The sequence below is a fragment of the Bufo gargarizans genome, chromosome 6, assembly GCF_014858855.1.
Source record: "Bufo gargarizans isolate SCDJY-AF-19 chromosome 6, ASM1485885v1, whole genome shotgun sequence".
Classification (NCBI taxonomy): Eukaryota; Metazoa; Chordata; class Amphibia; order Anura; family Bufonidae; genus Bufo; species Bufo gargarizans.
In genome coordinates this window covers 66,404,421-66,430,914 of record NC_058085.1, presented here as the reverse complement: position 1 = coordinate 66,430,914, position 26,494 = coordinate 66,404,421, and the positions used below count along the sequence as shown (strand labels likewise).

Below are 26,494 nucleotides of genomic sequence, written 5' to 3'. Positions count from 1 at the left end.
TTAAAGACAGAGCCCCTGCCCGACACAATAGGTCGGCCTGGGGGATCCACCAAGCTCTTATGTATTTTGGGGAGTATGTATATCACTGGGGTAATCAATTGGCTGATTCTAAGATACTCATTAAGATCATCATCAACGATCCCTTCATCCCTTGCCTTATCCAGAATGCCCCCAAGGATACGCATAATGTCCCATTTGGGATCCCCTCCCAAAACCAACCTCATAGACCTCCACATCACGTAACTGTCTCATAATCTCCCCAATGTACCTGCATGTGTCCATGACAACCACGGCTCCCCCCTTGTCCGCTGGCTTAATCGTAAATTGGTTATTACACTCCAGCTCTTTAATGGCGTGTCTTTCTACAGTGGGGATGGACCTGTGTTTTTTCAAATTAGTACCCTGTAATTCTGCAATGTTTCTTTTTACAATATCAATGCATGTTTCCACCACATGGTTACTTTGTGGGGGTGAAAAGCTACTTTTATTCCTCAATCCATATAATTTACATGAACTGTCATGTAAATTATATGGGTTGAGGAATAAAAGTAGCTTTTCACCCCCACAAAGTAACTATGTGGTGGAAACATACATTGATATTGGAAAAAGAAACATTGCAGAATTAAAGGATACACAGCCGTATTATCTGTAACATAGCCAGGACGGATCCGTCATGAACTCCATTGAAAGTCAATCGGAGACGGATCCGTTTTCTGTTGTGCCAGATTGTGTCAGAGAAAACTGATCCGTCCCCATTGACTTACATTGTGTGATAGGACGGATCCGTTTGGCTCAGTTTCGTCAAGTGGACAGCAAAACGCTGCAGGCAGCGTTTTTGGTGTCCGCCTCCAGAGCAGAACGGAGACTGAACGGAGTCAAAATGATGCATTCTGAGCGGATCCTTATCCATTCAGAATGCATTAGGGCAAAACTGATCCGTTTTGGACCGCTTGTGAGAGCCCTGAACGTATCTCACAAACGGAAAGCGAAAACGCCAGTGTGAAAGTAGCCTTATTTTGTTTCGTATTGTGTGATGTCTTGATTTTAATTTTTTGACATTAATCATGGGATAACCGCTTTAAGTGCAGGAAGACATAATGGTAGTCAGTAACGTAACATATGCAAACTGGCGTATGCTTCTATAGATCAGCAGCACAGTCACATAACACTTCAATAGTGTTAACAGGAGAAGTGACCACTGTAAATTGTAGTGAAATTGTAGTACATAGCTGTCATAGTCTCTCCTGTGACAGGGGTCAGAAGATCTAAGAGACTGGCTGCACGTGATGTGATCTGACAGCCTTTTTGGTTTCCCTCGTTTCTGTGTTGTTGCTGGGTATGACCACACCTCTGGTCTCAGGTGTAGCTTAAAGAGAACCTGTCATCAACTTTGTGCTGCCCATACTAACGGCAGAGTATAGTAGAGACAGGTGAGTTGATTTCAGCGCTCTTTCATTTATAAGTTAAAAGTAAGTGGTTGCTGAGAACCAACATCACAATCATTGCAGACTGGGCCTGGAAAAGAGTCCCGGCCACCTGAGAAGAGTCCTGGTTATTCATGGATTCCTGTTCTCCTGCCCACCTGCTGATGATTGACCGTCTTCTACCTTTCTCTCTAGGAGACAACTGCCAATCATTAGCAGACGGGCGAGAGAGCAGGAGATTATGAATAACCATTACTTTTCTCAGGTAGATTTGATTCTTTTCAAGGCCTGTACTGCAATGATTATGATGTTGGTTCATGAGTGACACACCACTGAAATCAGCATTTCTGTCACTAATTTATGCTGCCCTCAGTGATGACAGGTTCCCTTTAAATAGTCATTCCAACTCCTCTATTTAGTCTGGTCCTTTCTGTTTGTGGAAATGCTGGTGTCTGGTTCTCCTCTGAGTACTCGCTCGTCTGCGTACTTTGGAGTTAAATGTCTTTTCCCTTTTTCTTGTTCGTTGTATTGCCCTATCTTTTGGTATTAGTCCTGAAGAAGGCTCCTGTTCCTTCAGCTGGGAAGGAACAGGTCATCTCTTGTCCTGACACTATTCCCAGGGCCCTTTAGGGTCAGATCGGGCTCTAGGTTCCAGCGTATGAAAATTCCTACCATCGAGGTCTGTTCATACCTATAGTAGTCAGGGCTCGGTTTAGGGATTCACTAGGTCAGGCATCCTCAAACTGCGGCCCTCCAGCTGTTGCAAAACTACAACTCCCAGCATGCCTGAACAGCCTACAGATATCAGCCTACAGCAGGGCATTGTGGGAGTTGTAGTTTTACAACAGCTGGAGGGCCGCAGTTTGAGAATGCCTGCACTAGGTAGTGACCTTTCCCCTTTCCCGGCCTAGTACCTTTTCCCTTCCCTCTTGTGTTCGGTGTGGAGTTTACTACCCACACCGTGCCGTGACAATAGCTTCACTGAAAGGATACTAATCTTTTTTTTTTTTTTTTTGTCTTTTTTTTTTGTCAAAGATGCAATTAATTTCACCCCTCCTATGACCAATGGCTGTGAGGTACAGAGCATGGAGATGCAGCAGTAACTCTACATGTAATACACAGTTTGACCTCCAGGTGTCTCTCTCGGTCTATATACTGTAGTTGGCTCAGCAGGACTATAAATCCTGATATCCTCCTTATGTAGTTACTTTTATTCTTTTTTTTATTTATAGATTATCTTAAATATTCAGCCAGGCTATTCCACTAAGGGAACAGCGTAAAACACGCTGTCTGCCATCATCCTATTCTATAGATCAGAGATGCTCAACCTGCGTTCCTCCTGCTGTTGCAAAACTACAACTCCCAGAATGCCCTAATAGAATAGCTGTAGGCTGTCCAGACATGCTGAGAGTTGTAGTTTTGCAACAGCTGGAGGGCCGCAGGTCGAGCATCCTTGCTATAGCTCAATGTAATCCAGCAAATAAATGAATACGTACCACCGCTCTACTTCATGTAAAACCATAAAGGGGTACTCCGACTCCAGACATTGATGGCATACGGACACCTGATCGCACACAGCTGCTGTTGACTGATCTGAATCCAATTAGGTGTCTATTTATAGGACCTTAATGCACCTTGGCTCAGTAACCCATCAATACCCAATCCAAGTAGTAGGTATTAGCATTTATGTTTATGTTGTTTTTTTTGTCCTTTTGGTTGGTGCGGGGAAATGATCCTTTGACAGATCCCATTCATTTCTATGGGGTGTAAACCAACGTCATTTCATGAATCCATGAGTTGTCTTAACAGATAAGAACAGGACTGTGGACCCTTAGAGGATTTGGATGTTCCTGTGTTGGAGCAGGAGGAGCTGAGCTGATTGATATACAATGCATTCGGAAAGTCTTTAGACCTTTTCACTTTTTTTTTTACATTTTCTTATGTTGCAGCCTTGTGCTGAAATAAAAAAATAATAATAATATCAAGATTTCCCCCATCATTCTGCACTCAGATACAGATTTAGAAATTTTTGCAAATTTATTAAAAAGGAAAAACTGAAATTTTGTATGGACGTAAGTATTCAGACCCTTTGCTATGACACTTGAAATTTAGCTCTGGAGCCTCCCATTTCTCTTGATCATCTTTGAGATGATTCTACACCTTGACTGGCGTCACCGGTGGTAAATTCAGTTGATTGGACAGGATTTGGAAAGAAGAAAAATGTACTGGCACTCAAGCAACCCACCATGTTCTTAAAAGGAACCTGTCACGGTGAACATGGTGACTTAGGCTACTTTCACACTTGCGGCAGTGATCCGGCAAGCAGTTCCGTCGCGCAATCTGCATGCAAACGGCCAGCATTTGTAGACGGATCCGGATGCGGATCTGCCTCACAAATGCATTGCAAGAGCGGATCCGTCTGTCCATTTGTCATACGGACAATTTAATTTTTTTTTCACATTTTTAAAAGTCTGCGCATGCGCAGAACGGAAGGACGGATCCAGCATTGCAGCATTTTTAATGCCGGATCCGGCTCTAATACATTTCAATGTAAATTAATGCTGGATCTGGCGTTCCAGCAAGTGTTCTGTAATTTTGGACGGAGATGAAAACCGCAGCATGCTGTGGTATTATCTCCGTCCTGGAAAGGCAAAATGACTGAACTGAAGACATCCTGATGCATCCTGAATGGATTACTCTCCATTCAGAATGCATGGGGATAAAACTGATCAGTTCTTTTCCGGTATTGAGCCCCTAGGATGGAACTCAATGCCGGAAAAGAAAAACGCTAGTGTGAAAGTACCCTTATCTGCAAACAGTATGTTATAGAGTAGGAAGAGCTGAGCAGATTGATATACAGTGTACTGGGAAAAGATTCAGAAAAACTTGTAATTTATTCAATTATATTGCTGCTCATTCTGGGCTTAGAAGTCAAGCAGGCGGTCCTATCAGTCTTCCCTCTATGACTGTATGCAGAAATATCTGTCAATCACTGATTAGGACCGCCCACTGGACTACTACGCTCCCTAGGAGCAGAGATTTAGTTCAATAAGGCCCCATTCACATAACCGTATTTTTGGTCCGCATCTGACACATTCATTTCAATGGGTCCACAAAAAATGCATACAGCACACCGTTTTCTGTCCGTATTTGTATGTCTGTTCCGTAGCTCTGCAAAAAAGATAGCCGGACAAGGATAGGCATTGTTACAACGGATCCGCCAAAAAAAACAAAAAACAGATACAATGTCATCCGTATTTTTTGCACCCTAAATGACAATGGCGAGCCCAACTGTAATGGCTATCATCAACCATAGTTAAAATAAAAAATAAAAACCCTGATTTATCATTGCTTCACTCCAGAATTCTGGCTATAAAAAGTCCCGAAATAGGGCTTTTGCTACTTTTTGCACTCGTTACGCAAAATTGCAAAATGGATGAGGACCCATTCATATGGTCGTGTGAATGCACCCTTAAGGCCTCATGCACATGAATGTATTTTTTTTCCCGTGTCCGTTCTTTTTTTTTGGGATAGGATGTGGACCCATTCACCATGTGCTGTCCGCATCCATATGTCCGTTTCATAGCAGCGCAAAAAAGATAGAACATGTCTTATTCTTGTCCGTTTTGCAGACAAGGATACGCATTCTTACAATGGATCCACCCAAAAAACCATATGCAATACGGATGTCAAACGGACGTCATCCATATTTTTTTCGCGGACCTCATAACACATACGGTCCTGTGTGCCGTGGTCGAATACAGCGGGTCTGCAATACACGGGAACCGGCACGTGTAAACTCTGCATCACAGATGCGGACCCATCCACTTAAATGGGTCCGCAATCACAGAGATGCAGAACGGAAGCACGGATCGGAACCCCATGGAAGAACTACGACATGCTTCTATGGTGTTTCTGTCCGTGCCTCTGCACTGCAAAAAAATATAACTCGTTCTATTTTTTTGCGGTGCGGATGGATCACGGACCCATTCAAGTTGAATTGGTCTCGATCCGTCACGGCTGCATGCAAGAGGCCTTAGGATGAGACAAATTTATCAAACAACATGCGACATTTGATAAATGTGGCATAGGGTAATCCAATGCATACTCAAGCAAATATTCCCATCATGAGAAATTCGCCCCAAAGCCATAAAAAGATCGGACAGCCGCAGCTGACCTGTCCCAGTCACTGCCTCCCCAGTCACAGGGGGAATCCTAAACCCTTTGTAGGCCTGTCACGTGTGCGGTAAATAACTTAATTCAGAGGATGTTATCATAAGCAGGCGGCTCAGGAGATCAGTGACCACAGGTGACACCTACCCAACCGCAGGTTCCTGTCTTCCTACACTTTCTTCTTGACCCCGGCTTGGGAGCTGTCCACCGAGGTCAGTGCTGAACATAGGTGAGTAGTCTCATGGGGAAGCCGCAAAAAGCTGCATTTAGCATTAAAACACCCCAAAACCGTATGGAATTTGTGGTATCTTCATTGAGATTTTTATAGGTAAGTGTAGCAGAGCTGAATTTGTCATTTAACCCTTTGGGGCTGAGTGCAGACAATAGAAGGGGGGAGATTTATCAAAACTGGTGTTAAGTGAAATCAGATTGATCCTTCCATTTTCCAAAGGAGCACCGAAAAATGAAAGGTGAAATCCGATTGGTTGCTAGGGGCGACTAAGCCAGTTTTTCTTTGCACTAGTCTTGATAAATCTGTATAGGGCTATCTAAAACTATGGTACTTCCACTACTGCGCACAAAGCCAGCTCTGCTACATCTGTAAGGCTGGTGGTTTTTTAGCTTTAGCAGACACAGCATCGGCCCTTCCCTTTTAACCCTCTCTGACGGTAAGTGCTCATTGACAAGCCTGTCCTCCACAATTAATGCCTAGCCATTAGACACACGGGACCACTCCGTGTCTGACGTTCGCCTCTCACAGGCGGCGCGCTCAATAATTAACGTGGCGGAGGGTCGTTGAGACAATTATTTTAAGTGTTTGTTGGTCCGTACCCTCTCCCCCGCAGTGGAAATGTTCAAGCTTTCCATTTTCATTCATAGAATTATGTTTTATTCATGGGGCTGGATTATGTGAATAGACGCGTTTTTAGCCGATCGCCTTTATAGATAATTGCTGCTGCGCTATGATATTTGCTGTGGACTTTTCTAGAAAAGAGCTCAGATTTTAGGAGATTTTCACACATGTAATTTTTCTCGATAATACAGACGGTATCCAGTTTGGGACAACCCCAGAGTGAGGCGCTAAGTCTGGGTTCACATCACGTTTTTCCTATCCTTTTAACGTATACAAAAAACATACACGTTCAAAGGATGCCTCAGACTGATGCCATACATCCGTTTGCCATAGAGTTCCATTGTAAAAAAAAAAGTATACTTTTTTTTAACCATCTTAAAGGGGTTGTCAGATCACAACATTTACGGCATATTCACAAGATATGCTGTTAAAGGTGCAGGTCCCAGCGGGCCAATTTTTTAGGGACCTTCGCCTTTCGGTCACTTATGGTAGGTGGCTCAGTGGTTAGCATTGGTGTCTTGCAGCGCTGGGGTCCTGGGTTCAAACCTCACTAAGGACAACATCTGCATGGATGTTCTCCCCGTGTTTCCTCCCACACTCCAAAGAAATAAGGGGAGATTTATCAAACCTGGTGCAAAGGAAAACTGGCTTAGTTGCCCATGGCAACCAATCAGATTGATCCTTTCATTTTCCAAAGGAGCGGTGAAAAATGAAAGCTGGAATCTGATTGGTTGCTATGGGCAACTGAGCCAGTTTTCCTTTGCACCAGTGATAAAGAACTCTTAGACTGTCAGCCGCACTGTGGACAGCAATTCATGATATGATGTCTATAAAGCGCTACGGAATATGTCAGCGCTGTGTGAGTAAAATAAATATTCTGTGGATAAGCCCTATGTATTGAGATGAGATACAACACCTATTGTGTACCTTTCTGGAAACCGTTGTGAATGAAGAGGTGTCTGCGCATGCGTGGCTCTCTCCATTCATTTGTACAGGATTTTTGAAAGTAGCCAATTGCGCTTCCTCAGCTATTTTTGGAACTTCCATAAAAATGAATGGAAAGAGCATGCGCAGCCATATCTCCATTCAAAGCAGCCCCATTCCAGAGGGAGCTGCACCTATCAGACATTTGTGGCATATTCTGTGGATAAGTCATAAATGTGGAGATGGGAATACTGCTTTTTTTTAAGTGAATGGGGATATCCTATTCCTCCGGCCGTAGAGTTCCTGCCAGGAGATAAGCCTCTGCCATGTCTTTTCCCAATGAATTAACCATGCATATTCACCACAAGCTGAGCATGCATGTCTATAAAAAAAAAAAAAGTCGGTGGAGATATTGGATAGACAACTATCTGTATGTGTATAGACAGCTTTCCTAGATTGGGGACCCCCCCATGATTAGGCATATGTGAAATCGGTGGCCATGGGACTACTGTGCATGCGCATTGTCACATGTAAGGTCCTCTGCTTTGTATTCACTGAGTATGCGCCCATTTACACTGGAGATCCCAAGATTCATGCCCAGTAAATTCTAACTTATTTTTCCGGTAAGGGGTAATCACTATAAAGACAAACTAGCTGCATAATAGCATGCTAGTAGTTCCACAGCCCCAAGGCTATGCCGCGGTATTTGCCTGGCCGCCTCTCGGCATATTTGCTGTGCTGCGGCTGGATTTCGCCCCCCCCCATTATATTGAATGAGGCCAGGCCGGACTTCTGGCAGCACACGTGTGCAAGCGTTAGTACGAATCCGTCAGGCTGGCCAGACACTGCTAATGCTAATGTGAAAGAAGCCTAATATGTTCACAATGGGGGTCGTTTACAAATGTTTAATGCCTATTTTGGAGGTAAAATATCATTTTTTTTTTATAAATGCCATTTTAAAAAACTTTGCAACTTTTTATGTTTCATGTCGCTCTAATCTTTTTTCTTTTTTAATGGGTAGGGCTTAATAGAAGGGGCGGCGTCACCACAGTCCAACACATTTAATATAATTTATAAATTGTGTAAATTGCTACTGAAACCTATGATCAGCTCCTAGCAGTAGCAGGCTTCAGTGTCTGGGCACAAACCTCAGAGATCTGGCATTGTTCGCATCTTTCGGTGGCTTTATTGTGTACGCCAATGGAGCGGTTAAAGAGTTCTTTTATAGGGGCTGTCTGAGATTTTTTATATTGACGGCACCCCCGCGATCAGCTGTTTAAAAAGGATGTGGTGCTCCGGAGAACGCTGCTGCCTTTTCTTAGTCCAGTGATGTCACATACATCGGTCACATGGCCTACGTGCAGCTCAGGCCCCTTCAAGTAAATGCGGCTGATCTGCAATACCAAGCACAGCCACTATACAATGTACGGCGCTATACTTGGTCACTTCTCCATTGGCATCAGCCAGCTTGTACCATCACCACCACCTGTAGGTGGCCACACAAGGACATCCCTTTTCTGCATGGGTCTTGGAACATAGTCAAACCTATGCCTCGTATAGCAGCTCAGTCCCTATCATTTCATTGGAGCTGGAAGGAAGCGGCCATGTTTCTTCATCACATGCAGCCCCTGGCAGGGGCGGACTGGGAACTTAAAGCGGCCCTGGGCAAAAAAAAAAACTACTAAAAGTGGACCCCATATTGTAGGTGGATCCAAATTGACAGATGGTGGAGCAATACAAGTAGATGGGGCCGATACAAGTTGGCAGGGTCAGTAATACCATAGTGCAGCACAGAATACCATCCCACAGAGCCAAATACCACCTCAGAAGCTGCCCCTCTGTGGTGGCCATCAATAGCTGCCATGTTCTGTTCTCCTCCTCCAGTTGTCTCTAATGAAGATATGGAGCAGGGGTCTTAGGGGCTGAGATGTCGGCCACACCACCAAGCCAGCCCTACCTTCACCATGCTGCCTGGACCTCCTCTAATATGCCCGCTATTAGTATGTACCCGGCCAGCGGCAGTGATGAGGGCTCAGGTGGCCCTATGGGTATCGGCCCATGGTAAAATTCCCTGTAGGGACTATGGCCAGTCCGCCCGGGCCTCTGGTGTCTATAGACAAAGTGATCCATTAAGATCTAAGGTGTAAATGACTTTAATCGTGTAAAAGATAATCTTATTTTTACATTTTCTGCATTAACGCCAATTTATGCCGCACCTAATAGACTCAACCACCTTATATCTATAGGCGGCTTGTTCCTCCTGTCCTCCATGAACACGGGACTGAGCTTACAAGTGTAGATGAAAGCTTTCTTAAGATAATTGGCTAATCCCTGAAGATACAGCCACCCAGCGCTTCTCCTGGCTTATAGGCATTACCTTTATTAGGAAGAGCTGTTGGAATAAGAGCGGAGTATCTAGAGCAGGAGGAAGGGTTTAGTAACTGTAATATATAACGTGCCTTCTTCTGTCTTGTGTTATTTCAGACCAGTGCGGCCCCCGGAGAGCAGCTCACCACGTCGTCTCCAGGTAAGAACCTAAAATAACACTGCGCAGCGCTGATCCGGGATTAACGGCTCCACCTTATAACAATGGAATGTATGACGTGCAATAATGCAAAATGAAAGGGGACCTGTCCGCTCCCCTGATACGTTAACTTGCATTCCCTTGTAATAACAATTGTAAAGCACCTTTCCATATGACTCTATGTTGTGCTATTCCTCCTACTAGAACTTTAGGAACAAATTGCCAGCAGTCTGCAATGGGTGTTACCAGTTGGGGTGCATCCCTCAACAGTCTGACACTATCCAATCAGGGCTGCCGGACTGTGCAGGGACACACACCCAACTGGTAACACCCTTCTGGACCTTCGTTGCAAACTGCTAGTAATTCATTCATAACATCTAGTAGGAGTAATAGAGGACAAATAATAGATGATAAGAATAGCTGCACCAAAATTGTTATTACAAGGGGAACGCAAGTAGTTATTAAGGGCTCATGCACACTACTGTATGTATTTTATGGTCCGCAAAACACGGATACGCGAAAAATACAGATGGCGTCCGTGTGCATTCCACATTTTGTAGAACGGAACAGCTTGGCCACAATAGAACAGTCCAATCCTTGTCCGTTATGCAGACAATAATAGGACATGTTCTATTTTTTGGAATGGACATGCGGACATACGAAAACAGAATGCACACTGAGTCATTTCTTTTTTTTTTTTTTTGCAACCTTATTGAAATAAATGGTTCCTCATATGGGCCGCAAAAAAAAACAGAATGGACACAGAAACAAAATACTTTCGTGTGCAGGAGCCCTAAAACAGACATGTCGGGAGACTTTTAAATACAAAAAAGAATCCAACCATCCATCTCAGTTTTTTTAATATCTATCTATCTAACATCTATATATGTTATCTATCTATCTATCTATCTATTCTCTCTTTCCTTCTCTCTCTCTTTTTCTCTCTCTCTTCTCACATCTACCTGAAGGAGGTAGATTCATCATATATCCCTTCAGTGCCCCCCGCCTTTATCATATCATCTCTGTCCAATAGGCCGTGTTATCCATCTTCGGAATGAAAATTGCTTTTGAGATGAGCAACACTGTGATTCCACATGGGGTTGGGGGGATATTACAGGACTAATGGGATTCTGAGAAATGCAGCCGGCCCAGTTCTGTTAACTCTTTAGATATATCCATCAGCTAAATGCCCAAGATGCTGCTTAATAAATAGCTATAATAACAAACAAAGGTCAGTCTGACATCTATAAGGATTTATAATGCTGCGTGTCTCTGCCTGACATCATCTATAATGATTTATAATGCTGCGTGTCTCTGCCTGACATCATCTATAATGATTTATAATGCTGCGTGTCTCTGTCTGACATTATCTATAATGATTTCTAATGCTGCGTGTCTCTGCCTGCCATCATCTATAATGATTTCTAATGCTGCGTGTCTCTGCCTGCCATCATCTATAATGATTTCTAATGCTGCGTGTCTCTGCCTGCCATCATCTATAATGATTTCTAATGCTGCGTGTCTCTGCCTGCCATCATCTATAATGATTTCTAATGCTGCGTGTCTCTGCCTGCCATCATCTATAATGATTTATAATGCTGCGTGTCTCTGCCTGACATCATCTATAATGATTTATAATGCTGTGTGTCTCTGTCTGACATCCTATATAATGATTTATAATGCTGTGTGTCTCTGCCTGCCATCATCTATAATGATTTATAATGCTGAGTGTCTCTCCCTGACATCATCTATAATGATTTGGACTGACAACATTATGTGAATACAAATCATTACAGTTGAGGTTGGCCAGAGACACACAGCATTATAAATCACTATAATGTTGCTGTTGCGTCTGGTCAAAGGAGCAGAGTCTACTACAGGAGCCACATGGAGAGAATTTTCCACAGTCAAACTGTCCCTTCCCAAAGTCCATTTTGCATTTCTCCTGACCACCTACTGTGCAGTGAACTACAACAGGGTACCATTGTGAGCACCTATTGTGAGCTGCACAATAGGTAGGTGAGAGTATCGCTCCTGCAGGGACACACGGGCCACTAACCACAGCAGTTGCCCCCTGCATGATCACCTAGCTATATGCCATCACTTTCTATGGTGGAAAAGCCAATATAAATATTCTACTGGGCTGTAAAAATGAAGGCAGTTTATGACTTCAGCCTGTGCCCAACCACATATCCTCTGGTAGGCAAAAAATAATAATGTAATAAACCTGTGTTTTGTAACGTACCAAAAATGCATCTACACCTGTCAATTACAGGGTATACATACATACACTTGAATATTCATAGGGTCAGTTAAATGGATATGACGCACTACCTTCTGACACTGTTAGTGCCCTTTGCCGTGTGAGTCATTGGAGCAGTATTTATAAGCGGTGCTGACAGGTGATTGCTTATTTCCAACAGGATTTGCTTCTGGTACCGAGACACAGCGAGCCAGATTTTGCCATGTCTGTGCTGAACGCGTTACCTTTTATGAGGCCAGTCCACATTCGATCACCACGCCAGCAGAGACGCCACACGCTTCCCGCCAGTGAATTCCGCTGTCTTTCCCCCGAAGATGCAGTCAGCGTGTTTGAGATAGAAAGAGAGGGTAAGTAATAAGGGGGGTGGGGGTTATAAATTCTATTTAAAAAAGTTGTTTTAAGATCCAATGTTGGTAGGACCAGCCAACAACCCCACGTCTATAGTCCACCGTACACATTGGAGACCACAGTTGTCTGAATGAAGGGCATACATACCATAGAGGCAGTCTATATAGCTATATTGGAGTCCAACAGCAAAGCGCGCCCAACCTGATCGATATTGCCAGATTAAGCCTACATGCACACAAATGTTTGTGTTTTGCGGTCCGAAAATTGCATATCCGCATAAAAACGGTTAATGGGTCGGCACCCAAGTCGCAAAAAAATGCGTTAATGGGTCCGCACCCAAGCCGCAAAAAAATGCGTCTCGGATACGGAACCAAACCACGTTCGTGTGCATGTAGGCTAAGGGATATTTAGATATTAAATAAATTGTTGGAAGATCTAAACAATGTTGGTGCGACCTGCCAACAGCCCAATGTCCATAGCACACCATACACATTGGAGACCCCACAGTTGTCTGAATGAAGGTCATATGTACCATAGAGGTAGTCCATATAGCTATATCGGAGTCCAATAGCAGAGCATGCCCAACCTGCTTGATACTGCCAGAGTAAGGGACACCTCAGATATTAAACAAAAAGTTGTTGGAAGATCTAACCAATGTTGGAGGAACTTCCCAATGTCCATAGAACACTGCACACATTGCAGAACCCGAGTTGTCTGAATGAAGGGAATACATACCATAGAGGCAGTGCAATAGCAGAGCATGCACAGCCTACTAAGGAACACCTTAGATATTAAACAAAAAGTTGCTAGGAGATCCAACTAATGTTGGTGGGACCTGCTAACAACCCAATGTTTATAGCACACCATACACATTGGAGACCTCAAAGTAATCTGAATGAAAGGCATATGGACCATTAAAGGCAGTCCATATGGCTATGGGGCCTCTGGAAAGAAGAGACCCAGCCATAGATTGTCCCATTGTCTTTGCTGTTGGGTGGGGGAACCTGTGTTGGAGACTTTTCTCCAGAAGAATGACATTGTTTGCAAAAGAGATAAGGAGTTGGACCAAGTTGTAGAAAAGGGCACAATGAAGGGCAAAGAAACATTATGGGTGGCACAACTGGGGTACCATCATGAGGCCCCCTCCCTTCTATGTTATACCACTGTCTAGGACTTAATTCTGAGCCTCATTGATGTCTTTCTATATTTTCACAGCCTTCATTTCAGTATCCGGGGAATGTCCCCTCCATCTGGATGAAGTTAGACATTTCTTGACACTTTGCCCGGAGCTGTCGCTTGGCTGGTTTGAAGAGGGACGACTTGTGGCATTTATCATTGGGTCGTTATGGGATCAAGACAAGCTCAATCAGGTAATAGATCATTTTGCACGTAAACGTTTCTACAAATAATTCTAAAGACAATACAAAAGATAAAAGTAGGAAAAAAATTGGAGATTTCGACTATTTCAGTCCTCCATCTATTGGAAAATTTACACAAATGATCATTAGCGATGGTGGGCTTCCATCTGCTGAAAATGTGACTGATCAGGTTGGAATATTTCGGCTGATCATTTGCCATTTTGGTCAATAACCTACTGATAACTCTCGGTTCAGTCAGATTTTCTGCCATGTTGCTGTTGGGATCATTTGCTTAAAGGGGTTGGTCACTTTTGGGGGGTGTTTCTTCAGACCCCCAGCGTGGCTAGACCTGCAGTTATGGTAATCATACATACCTGATCCCCACTGTTGAGTTTCTGCTCCTTCACAACTCTGGCGCCGCTGCAGCTCTCTTCAACATCTGGATTGATGCAGGATTGTGACCTATGCAGCCAATTACTGTCCATAGTGTTCTCATGTCACCCATTCAGCGTTAACTGCAGGGGGCAGTCATTGGCTGCAGTGGTTACGTGATCCGAGAGTCAAACTGAATGTTGATGTGGGGAGACCTAGGACCTACAGACACAGTAGGGGAAAGCAATGGAGCTGGAACCCAGTGGTGAGGATCAAGTAAGTATAGGGGTCTAAAGAAACACTCACCAAGGGTGAACAAACCCTTTAAAGACTTACAGATGTAGCAGAGCCAACCTTTCTGAATGAGCTATTTAGGCAGCATAGTTAAGAGGTAGTTACTTATCACTTTTGTCTCCTTCTAGGATGCCCTTACTCTGCACAAACCGCATGGATCATCCGTTCACATCCATGTCCTTGCTGTACACCGCACATTCCGGCAACAGGGCAAGGGATCCATCCTTCTCTGGCGTTACCTCCAGTACCTGCGGTGCCTGCCTTTTGCACGGCGGGCCGTGCTAATGTGTGAAGATTTTCTGGTTCCTTTCTACTCCAAGTGTGGCTTCAAGGCTGTGGGTCCGTGTGACATCACCGTTGGACCCATGGCCTTCATCGAGATGCACTGTCCGGTCAATGGTCATGCCTTTATGCGTAGAAATAGTGGTTGCTAGCCCCCTAACCTTCCTTCTTGAATTCAACGTCTTTAACCTCTTTGCTTCTCAAGGGTGGCAGAGCAGTATGGTTCACACTTGCTGACAAGCAAAGGCGTTAATGCTGCACGGGGTTATGCTCTTAGTAACTCAGACATGAAGTGGTTATTAAAAATGTATACATTCTTGTGGTACAAACGTGTTCTACATCTGTCTGCAGACGAGAAGCCCCCTTTTTTGCACCTCTGTATAAAATCCCACAATCTTTCAAATTATTTCACTGTACAAAACCCCAGTCAATATGTCATGTTATATTAAATTTGTTTTTTTATGTTTGTCTTGTCTCAAAATGATTTCTTCATACGAGTCATGGTGGTGTACACCTCAAAAGAGCTAGCTATGATTAGGGTCTATGAAACTGCAACCTATGAAACCAAGAGCAATGAGATAATTCAGCAGGTCTATGTAGTGAAAAATCACTCCACAAAACATAAGGGACAGGATTCTAATGCCTGAGTAATTAGCACAAACAATACTTGGACCTGGTGGTATGGTGGTCTACACCTCAGTGGGGATAGACATGCGGTAGGTTATGTTTCTACGGAATAGCAACCTATGATATAGGTTTGCCTATGGATGATTACTGATGTAGCTGGGGCTAGAAAGGGCTCAGTTGAAGCACCGTTGGCAGTGATTACAGCCTCCAGTCTTCTTTGGGATGATGCCACAAGATTTGCATCTGGAATTAGGGATTTTCGGCCATTCTTCTCTGCAAATCCTTTAAAGCTCTGTCAGGTTGAATGGGGACCGTTAGTGGACAATCATTTTCAGGTCTCTCCAGAGATGTTCCATTGGGTTCAAGTCAGGGCTCTGGCTGGGCTATTCAAAGACAGTCACAGAGTTGTCCCTAATCCACTCCTGTGTTGTCTTGGCTGTTTGCTTAGGGTCATTGTTTTGTTGGAAGGTGAACCTTCGGCCCAGTCTGAAGTCCAGAGCACTGGATCAGGTTTCCATTAAGAATATCTCTGATAAGAATAGGACATGTTCAATATTTTTTTAGGAACGGCATTGCGGACCCAGAAGTGCGGATCCGGGCAGCACATTGTGCAGCCCCATAGAAATGAATGGGTCCGCAATTCCGTTCCGCAAAATCCGGAACAGAATTGCAGACGTGTGAATGGACCCTAACAGTGCTTTGAGTTATCAATCTTATCTTAAATACCGTATAATCAATGAGACAGTAGAAGGGAGACAAACAGCAATACATGGGGAGGAGTTATCGGGAAAGGGGAAGGTAAGGAAAAAAAAAAAAGGGGGGTAATGAATAAAGTAAGGAAGAGGGTCTCTATTATGTTAATGGAGCATGGTACTCTGGTGTGCACTGAAAGGTGAACCATGGAGTCCATGCCGAGACAAATGATTTGCGAGAGTTTTTCAGGGTAGCTGTTAGTTCCTCCATTCTCCGGCTATCCTCTATCTTGTTGACCCAAAAGGTTTATAGCAGGTGGGGAAGGTGATTTCTATCTGGCTGGGATACAGGCCCTAGCTGCGTTTACCAGGTAGCACATCATTGATTTGTATAGTAGGAGGTTAGGTAGGTCCGAGAGGAGTAATAAAAAGAAGCTCGGAGTGTTCGGAAGGGAAAAGATCTGGGTCATGGTTTTATGTACCAACTCCCAAAATGGTCTGATTCTACTACAGTGCCAGAAGATTTGAATATGTGCTTGGTGCCGACTCACATCTCCAGCATAGTGGAAATACTGAGGGGAACATTTTCTGTAGGCGGGTCGGGACATAGTACCATCTAGTAAGTATCTTGTAGCTTGCCTCTTGAAATTTACAGGCAATGGATGATTTATGAGTAAGATGAAATAGCTTTGGCCATTGGTCGGGGGGAATATCTGTCCCAAAATCAGAGTTCCATTTATCAATATAAGGAGGGCGAAAGTCCGGATGTGGAGCCACCAACGTTCTATTAAACTCTGAAAGAGTGTGTCGGTATACTCCTGAGCCGACACAAACCTTTTCGAACTGTGTCAAGGATCTGTCAAAACCCGGAGACGAGGGGATCGAAGAGAGGAAGTGAGATATTTGTCTAGCCCTCCAATGCCCCAGGGCGCACGGGTCTGACAGATTTTGTAATTTGGAGTATGTGAGCCATCTCCCTGCTGTTCTGAAGAAAGGGGCTCTGCACTTACCACTCAGACGCCATTGCAGGTATGACTAGGAAGTCCAGGTGACCCAGGACCGGGAACAATGGGGACGGTGTGGGAGATAGTGTGCACACGTCAGTATATTTGTGGAATTGGTATAGTGTGGGGCCTATGGTGGGGTAAGAAGAGAGAACAGTCGGTGTCTGCACCATTGCCCAGGGCAGGAGCGCTAAAGGGGCCTGGGAGCAATGCTGTTAAATGGTAACCCATTGTTTAAAGGAAGGGTGTCGACACCAGTCCATCACCCGCTGAAGCATGGTGGCAGCATAATATTTTATAAGGTCTGGGATCCCCAGTCCCCCTATTCCTTCGGGACATGAAGCAGAGAGCAGGCCAGTCTTGGGTTCATGCCCGCCCAGATAAAGTTAAAAAGGCCTCAGTGTATTTTGACAAAGAAATTGGGAGCCAGTTTAATCGGGAGGGTCTGAAATAGTTACAGTAGGCGCGGGAGGACATTCTTTTTAAAGATGGCGCAACGGCCAAACCAAGTGTACATACCCTTAGCCCATTTAGTGAGGTCATCTTTATTCCGACCTAAGGGAGAATAGTTCCTGCTGTAAATTCCTCTAAGGTCTTTCGGGATCCAAGTTCCCAAATATTTAACCGCTCCAACAGACCATCGAAATGGGAAAGAGGTCCTTAAGTTGGATTCCAGGGAGCTAGGGATAGAGAAATATCTAAGGCTTCTGATTTTTGAAAATTAATATTTAGATTAGTCATCATCTGGTAAGTGTTGAATTCAGTAATCAGATTCTGGAAAGATGTCATAGGCCTCGTGATTGTGAACATTAGGCCATCAGCGTATGCCGCAATTTTATATTCCTGCCCCCCTCCTGAAAGACCCGTGATATTAGGGTTCAACCGGATTATTCGGATAGCAAGGGTGATAGGGGGCAACGCTGTCGGGTCCCGTTTTGTATTTCAGACGTAGGTGATAAAACCCCATTCACCTTAGTCGCCGCAGAGGGGCAGGGATATAATGAACGGATCCAGGCCATCATTGAGCCATCTATGCCTACATGGTGTAGGACTTCAAATATCCACTGCCAGCTCACCCTATCAAAAGCCTTTTCAGTGTCAGTGGACAACAGGCAGAAAGGTATGTGCTGAAGTTTAGCTCTGTGAACCAGGTTCAGTACTTTAGTGGTATTGTCTCGGGCCTCCCTGGATGGGATGAAGCCCACTTGGTCAGAGTGGATCAGGCTTGATAATAGGGGAGCCAGGCGCGTGGCAAAGATTTTGCCAAACAGCTTGGGGTCCACATTAAGTAATGAGACTGGGCAATAACTTGCGCAGGCTGCTGGATCCTTTCCCTCTTTATGTAGAACTGAGTCATGTCTCTGGGAAGGGGAGTTCCTGTTGCTACCATGTTCAGGGCCTTAATAAGTGGAGTCTGCAGTAGAGGTAAGTACTTCTTATAATAAGATGCAGGTAGTCCATCTGGACCAGGGGCTTTGCTTGACTGCATGGTTTTTAAAGCTTCCAAAAGTTCTTCTCCCGTAATGGGCCTGTCTAGATCTGAAAGTGCCTCTTGTGGGATTTTATTAGTTATTTGCGCAAGGTGAGGGTTACGGAGGGCCTAGTGGCGCTGGGGCAGGGGATGTTATAAAGGCAAAAGCTTCAGATATTTTATCTGGGTCAATTGGGTTAAGGCCCTTTGGATTGGCGATTAGGGGGACATAGTTTCTCGCTCTCTGTTCCTGCAAAGATCGAGCTAGGGTCCTGCTACATTTATTGCCATATTCAAAGAAGTGCCTTTTACCTTTGGTTAACAAGGTTTTGGTGCGTATATCTAATTTTTCTTTCAACTTCCCGCGAGCTATCAAAAGGGCTGCCTCAGCAGTCTGAGCACGAGATTGTTTGTAAACAAGCTCAAGGCGGGAGACCTCTGCAAGAAGTTGAGAAATTTCCGCTGCTCCTTTTTTCCACCTGGCTCCATGCTTAATGAAAGCCCCCCTGACCACACATTTATGAGGCTTTAAATCTTCAACTGTCACCAGCCATATCTTCTGTTAGAAGCTGTGGCAGTTACAGGGAGAGAGCTGCAGCAGAAAGGACATGCTCCTGAGCTGCTAGCCTGAAATAAATCTAGCAGAGCAATGAATGTTGAGATCTCTGGACCCATGTGAGGAACAGGGCTGGTTTTAGCTTTGTTAGAAAGTGATTGTCATGTACTATATGATGTCTGATTTTTATTTTTTACCTCAATCATGGCATAGTCCCTTTAATAGCAGAGTTATCCCAAAATTGGGCATTGTTGTCTTGCACAAGACTGGTCTGTGTAGTAAAAAAAAAAAAATGCAGCATGTTTTATCTTTTGCATTTTTCATGCAAGAAGGACCCCATAGAAACACATGGGTCTTCCTAAAAATAATAATAATAATAAAAAAAAAAAGCAGTGTTTGCAGGATCAGTGCATTCAAGTGAATGAGTGGTCTGTTTTTCACGGATGCTTCCTAGGAGATGCTATGTGTAGTCTTTTTTTTTCATGTGTGTGCAAAATGCATGAAAATCGCTGCACAGAAAAAAAAAAAAGCAAGAATTTAAACATAGAAACACTGAACAAAATTGATGGAAATGTTTTTTTTGCTGGAAATTTGTATAAGTTTAATATCTCCTGTATGTATAAGCCCAAGTAATAGTACTAATAACATAGCAGGGGAGCGCCCCTCAAGTAGGGATCTGTACAGACTCATCAGGACACAGAAAATTGGCTCAGTAGTCTCGTCTGCCCTCAGGGAGAATATCTGTAACTCACCATTATACACATCCCATTACTGACTGCAGACATGCTCACATCCAGATTCACTGCAAGCCCAGGATAGCAAAATACCATAAGCTGGAAGCACACATCCACAAATTACTCATACCAGTCTATGTTAGGAAATCAAAGTTTTATATACATTAAACTGCCTTTCCAGCAATTAAACCCTAGCCAAACTCCCAGAACCTTTGGTGATCAGCTAAACATCATACACTGTATATCGCTGTACGCTGTAGAGCAGTATATCGCTGGTGATCAGCTAAACATCATATACTGTAGAGCGCTGTACACGGTAGAGCGGTATGGTGCTGTACACTGTATAGCGGTATAGTGCTGTACACTGTATAGTACTGTATGTTGTACAGTTCTGTACATAGTATAGTGGTATAGCTGAATCTCATTGACTTGAATGAGACAGAGCTGCAAAGACTATTTGACCAATGGACGTGACGTCACAGCCCTAACGCTGGGTTCACACCTGAGCGTTTTACAGCGCGTTCAAACGCGCAACACATGAAAACCAATACTTCCCTATGGCTTCCCTATGGCCCTGGTTCACACTTGAGCGTTTTACAGCGCGTTTGAACGCGCTGAAAAATGCCCTACGCTCAAAAAAGTTCTTGAGCTTCTTTGGGGCGTTTTGTCACGCGTTCCCGTACATAGACTTTCGGGAACGCGCGACAATGGGCGTTCGCTTGTCTCTGTATGCGCAATTGTAAACGCCGGTACAATCGCGCATACAGAGCGCTCCTTTCAGAACGCTCAGGTGTGAACCCAGTGTAAGAGGAGAGCTGTGGTCTTTTCTAAAAGCTGACCACAGTGGTGCTGGCAATAGACCCGGACTGTTCAGATATTGGTAACTAGTGTTGAGAGAATCAGCAATGAAAAGTACGGGCTCTGGCGAGGTGAAATTTGTTATCACGAAGTCTCACGGGATTTTGGTGAATAACTTCGGACTTCAATTTTTAAAAACTTGAAAACCATTTTAAAACTTGGTACCGAAGCAGACTTCAGATCCCAGATTTAAAATGGTTTTCAAGTTTAAAAATCGATGGCCAAAGTTATTCACTGACGTCTCACAAGACTTCGGTGATGACGAATTTCAACTCGCCAAAGCCCGTACATTTTAATGTTGTACGGAAACGGGTCGGCCACAGGGGAAGAGTTAGTAGACACCACAATGGGTGTAAGATGGCTGGCTGGCCCTCTTGACATTCATCTAACAAGTATGGATGTCTCAACTTTATGTCTCCAAATGTAATTTCTTATCAGACTCTCTAGGGGTAAAGGAAGCTCGTTACCTCCGGCGGTCCCAAAGCGCACGCTGTCAGTGGCACTTGTTACCAAGGTTAGAATAGCAGCGCAGAAACTTGGCACTATGCAAAGCACGGCGTCTCTGCTGTGTCACAGTGACAGGACCGAGACGGTCATAGTATCATGGGCTACCATCCGGGAGACCACTGGGAATTGGAGCTTGGCTACTGGGGCAGGAGTAAACACGATTTGCTGCAGAAAGTCTTTTTTGTACCTTTTTGTCTCTAATCATACACAGGACACGGAAGTGGAAACATAATGAGTGTTTTATTTCAAAAGCTGTTCAGTGCTCCTGGGTTAAACCAGTCATGAAGCACCCGGAACAGCTGCTGTATCACAACCCCCATCCTCTCTGCTGTAAAGGGGAGAGAACGCTGGTGAAGTCTCGCTTTAAATAAATTAAATATAAACATTTCACAGGAAAAAAAAATGCAGCAAAAACTACTTGATTTGCATATGTCTCGTGACATCAGAACAGCGCTAGTACAAAATCAACATTCACTCCATAAATGGTTGGCAACACTTTGCAGAGCTGACCCTGTTGCGCAGCAAAGGGTTCATTTAAAATCCAAGTGTTCCATGCAAAAGTCTTACGTTAAAAAATATTCTACTCTCTCTGGAAAAAAAAAACTAAAGCCCTTTCTCATTTTCAGTAGATTCATCTTGCAGACGTTTGCACAGTGAGAGCGATTGTCTTTGTAATTCACTGAGCATGAATTTGGTCCATTAATGCAAAAACATAGAGAACACTGTGTCCCTGATATACGTGAATTTTAACCTGATGTGAGGTACAGGAGATCCCTGATGTCCTTGCTTAGGACTGGAGAGGTGGGGAACATGGTGTCCCTCTTCGCCGTTATCTGGAAAGGGCTGCAGGTCTGGAAGTGACTGGTTTATCTGACGGAAGTCATAACTTCAGCTTCATTTCAAGAAGACGAAGAAGGTGCCTGCCTATCCAGACATGCTCTTATCTGGAAATCACAGGGTATGCTGGAGGTGACTTCGTTCAGGGCCAAGGTGTGGGGGAGATGGGGTTGGAAACATAAATGTCCCTTAAAAGGGGTTGCTCATCACCAAGAAGTCTTCCACTCATGGCTTGACCTGTGAAGGGAAGCATACCTACCTACCTCACCCCATCCGGTTTGAAGCTGCTGCAGCCAATAACTGGCCGCAGCAGTGACGTGCCACCCTTGCGTGATGTCAGTTGGTTATGCGACGGCAAGGGGACAGGTCAGCACTGTGGCCAGTCATTGGCTGCAGCAGTGTTAAATTGGATGGTGTCGGCATGGGACCCGAGAGTGGCGGCGGGGGAGAGAGGGAGCAGGTAAGTATATTTCCTCTCTCAGGTCTGGCCATGAGCAGGGGTCTACTGAAAGGTGAACAAACCCTTTAAAGTTTCTCAAATCTTCAAGAGCTGTGGAACCATAATAATTATGGTCAGTCCTGGAATCACAGGATAAAGTCCTTATGGATGTTAAGTAGTTAGACATCCATCTAACTAGTTCAGTCACCTCTTCTTCATCCGCCTTAGTAAATACCGGTATTGCCCTTGGAATAACAATTCTGAAGCATCTTTTCTTATACATCTGTGTTGTGCCGTTCCTCTTTTATGCCTCCTGAATATTTACGAATAAACTAATAGCTGGATGATACCATTCCCTTTGCAGTGGGGTTATGTCTACACAGCTGGCAGTCAGCACTGATAGAATAGAATCAGAGCAAGCAGGGACACATCCCCAGTTGGTAACACCCAGTTGTCAATTAATTCATAAATGACTAGGAGGAACAAGAGGGGATAGGCACAAATCACAGCTCCAACTAAAGGCTTGCAAATATTTATTAAAACGCAGGTTTTAAGCACTGACAGGTCCTCTTTAAAAGGGTTTTCTGGGACTTAGGTACTGATGACCTATAGGTCTTCAATATCAGATGGGTGGGGGTCTGACAAGCAACACTCCACCAATCAGCTGTTTTGGGCAGTGGTCAGAAGCTATACAGTGTAGAAGCAGAAGGTTCTGTCCACCAGTGATTGGGAGTTGAGCGGCAGTATGCTGGTGCTGGCACAGTGGACAGAACCCTCTGCTTCTTGCTCTATACACTGAAAAGTTCTGGTGCTGTGGCTGCCCAAAACAGCTGATTGGTTGGGGTCCTCCACCGAACTGATATTTAATGACCTATCCTGAGGATAGGTGTTCAATATCTGTAGCCTGAAAAACCCTTTAAAGGAAGGCTTATTTTATTTTATTTTTTACAAAAGGTGGAGGATGTAAATATGGGTTGGAAGAAGGTTGAGGTTAATGGAAATGAATAGGGCTGGAGTTTATGAAAAGGCTGAAAATGGACCATACTTTGGCCCAAATTAAGTAGCGTGTGCTCATTTTGCAGAAATGGCTAAGTGCCCCTAACCTCACAGGTCAGGGCCTAGTGTTTAACCCCTAGGGTTTTCGCTATCCCAGAGTTTAGTCTGTAAACTGAAGTGAGTCTCAGTGTCCATCAGAGACAGCGTTTTCAGAAGAAAAAAAAAAAGCAACTTGGAATGAGAACGTGAGGTTCTTTTCTATAAATGTTCCCATTCATTCAGCTTCTTAAATACAGCCATGCAGGATATTTTCCCATTACCTCTGCAGTCAGGGGTTTTAACGTTGATAATGCATAAGTTAGGGGGAGATTCCTGAGCTGATGAGGTCTTCCAGTCTTTGCAAAGCTCATTCACCCTCTTTTGGCTTCTCCAAATAACCTCCATAGTCAAACCAGTGGATCCATGAGCAGGCACGGAGATTTGGATTGACTTGAGAATTGGCTCAGATCTATCAAAGCTCACAACTGGCATTAAAAAAAAATTCAAGTACATATTGCCCAGAGTGGTCATGTTCAAGTTAATATCAAAATCCGGGTCATGTTTGAATCTGAGCTCAGTCTTCTGAGATCTTCAGGACCTTTATGTTCTTCTTTCAAGTAGCTTCCATGGTTTGGAGGCTGGCATGTTAATGGAGCACCTGGTCTATGTCATATTTCTCACAAAACTTGTTGGTAAAGGGAATACAGGTAAGATATTCAATCCAAGGCCAGTTGATTGGATGAACATAGAGCCAGATCACCAGAGAGGCAAAAAGACCTATAAAAACCATCATGGAGACAATGATCATAGCTCTTTTGCGGTACTTGTCAGCTGTGCCAAACGTAATGTATGGGAGGAAGGCGAATGAGAGCAGAAGACCACTGATGAAGCCAAAAATATGGGCTATGTTATCAATCCATGGAAGAAGTCCAAAGAGGAACAAAAAGAGAACAATGCCAAAAAGCTTGAAGAGTGCCTTACATGGCTTGGCTAAGATTTGCCAGCTCTGGAAAAGTTCAACGAAAAGGCATGCCAGAAGACCAAACTGAGATCCGGCTGGACCAACCTGGAGGGGAAGACATTATGTATTATTAAAGCGCCATTCATTCCATGGCTCTGTACATATGAAAAGGGGTATACATACATAAAAAAACAAGTACAATAAGCATGAAGGTTACAAACTGGTACAGGAGAGAAGACCCTTCCTGCAAGGGCTAACCATGTACAAGGGCTGGGAGAAGGATAAAGTAGGTAAGGATAAAGCTGGTCATGGCGGTATAGAGACAGCAGGATTACTGTAGGTTGTAGACTTGTCTGAAGAGGTGGGTTTTCAGGTTTCCACTGTATGTGAGTGAGTGATATGTTATGATAGGGAGATCCAGAGTGTAGGGGATGCACGGGAGAAATCTTGGAGGCAATTGTGGGAGGAGGAGAGAAGAGAAGGGGGTCTTGTAAGGATCATAAATTGCATGTGGGAAGGTATCTGGAGGTTAAGTCACAGATGTATGGAGGGGACAAGTTTTAGATGGCGTTGTATGTCATCGTTAGTATACTGGATTCTCTGGGCAAATGGGAGCTAGTGAAGGAATTGTCAGAGAGAGAAGATACAGGAGAGCAGGAGAGTAACTGGGAAAGAGAAGGATTAGTCAGGTGGCAGAGTTGAGGATAGACTAGATGCTGGATGGAAGGCCACAGAGGAGGATGTTATATAGTAGTCTAGGCAGGAGATGCTGAGAGCATGTACAAGCATTTTTTCACACTCTGGCCTCTGGCTTGAAGGGGTTAGCCAACGTCATACAACGCTCCCCCCAATGTGCCGGGCACCTCAGAGGGAATATACTTACCCCGTTCCCTTCCTGGTCCCCGCACTGCCCCTTCGGTGTCAGTGGGGAGCAGCCAATGGCAGGCGGGGATAGGGATGAGCCTCCCTTGCGTCACCCACGATGCTAGGGAGGCTCATCCCCATCTGCTCACCCCCCCCCCCCCCCCCCCCGACACCGGAGGTTTTCATTCGTGTACAGGGAGAAGCAGCAGCGGTGGTGTGGGGACCAGGAGCGGCGCAGGGAGCACGGATCGAGGTAAATATATTCCCTTTGAGGGTCCCGGCACATGGGGGGGCTGTTGTATGATGCTGGATAACCCCTTTAAGGAATGTGCGGATCGGAGAGATATTTTTGAGTTGGAGGCGGCAGGAGGTGGAAAGGGCTTGGATATGCACTTTGAAGGGCAGAGCAGAATCAAAGGTTACCCCAAGGCAACCTAAGTACACAACATAAAAGGAGTTAAATGGTCACTAATACAACTTTGCATAAATCTATAGCACAAGCAAATATAAGAAACTTTGTAATATACCTTATGAGAGAAAAATGCCTCTACTTATCATGCTACCACCCCAACTCCTAAACTAACACATTATAAATAGAGAGGGACTATCAACTCCCCCCTCAACCTCTCCATAAAATTATACGGGCTGACGCTCCAACTGTACCCTTCAAGTCGGAGGATAGAGCCTGATAAAGGAAAAAAAAAAAAAAGGCATTTTTCTACAATAAGATATATTACAAAATGTCTTATATTCACCTGTACTACTGATTTATGAAACGTTTGTTGAAAAGTTAGAGGCCATTTAAACCCAGTTAACCCCTGTCATTCTCCCATGGTGTATACTCAAAGCTGTCCAGGAATCTTACACAGCAACGTGTCTAACTTTCCCTACACCCGCCAATGACACACAGGGCACAAGATGGTCACCTGTATTTCTCTCTCTAGCAAAATATGGGGTTATGCAGAGCTGACAGGGAAAAATTAGATGTTCAACCCTTCAGAGACACTACTTTATCAGGGAAAGAAACGTGACCACTTGGTCTCTTCTGAAAAGCTAAACTAGTGCTACACTAAATAACACTCCATATCTCAGCT

At 44.3% G+C, this 26,494-nt stretch overlaps 2 protein-coding genes across 6 annotated transcripts in view; one reads left to right on the top strand and one right to left on the bottom strand.

Annotated features, from left to right (window-relative positions):
• The first annotated feature begins 9,803 nt into the window (after positions 1-9,803).
• AANAT (aralkylamine N-acetyltransferase) lies at positions 9,804-15,063 on the top strand. Its single transcript, XM_044300220.1, has 4 exons — positions 9,804-9,901; positions 12,322-12,508; positions 13,725-13,879; positions 14,662-15,063. The coding sequence occupies exons 2-4, from the start codon at positions 12,364-12,366 to the stop codon at positions 14,965-14,967; spliced, it is 606 nt and encodes a 201-aa protein (XP_044156155.1). The 5' UTR covers positions 9,804-9,901; positions 12,322-12,363; the 3' UTR covers positions 14,968-15,063.
• Positions 15,064-21,485: 6,422 nt separating this feature from the next.
• Positions 21,486-26,494, bottom strand: part of RHBDF2 (rhomboid 5 homolog 2) — a 78,667-nt gene continuing 73,658 nt past the window's right edge. For all 5 annotated transcript variants that reach the window (XM_044296768.1, XM_044296772.1, XM_044296770.1 and 2 more), the window contains one exon: positions 21,486-24,641. In XM_044296768.1, coding sequence (XP_044152703.1) covers positions 24,222-24,641 — 420 coding nt within the window. In that variant the 3' untranslated portion in view covers positions 21,486-24,221. The remainder of the gene's footprint in view (positions 24,642-26,494) is intronic.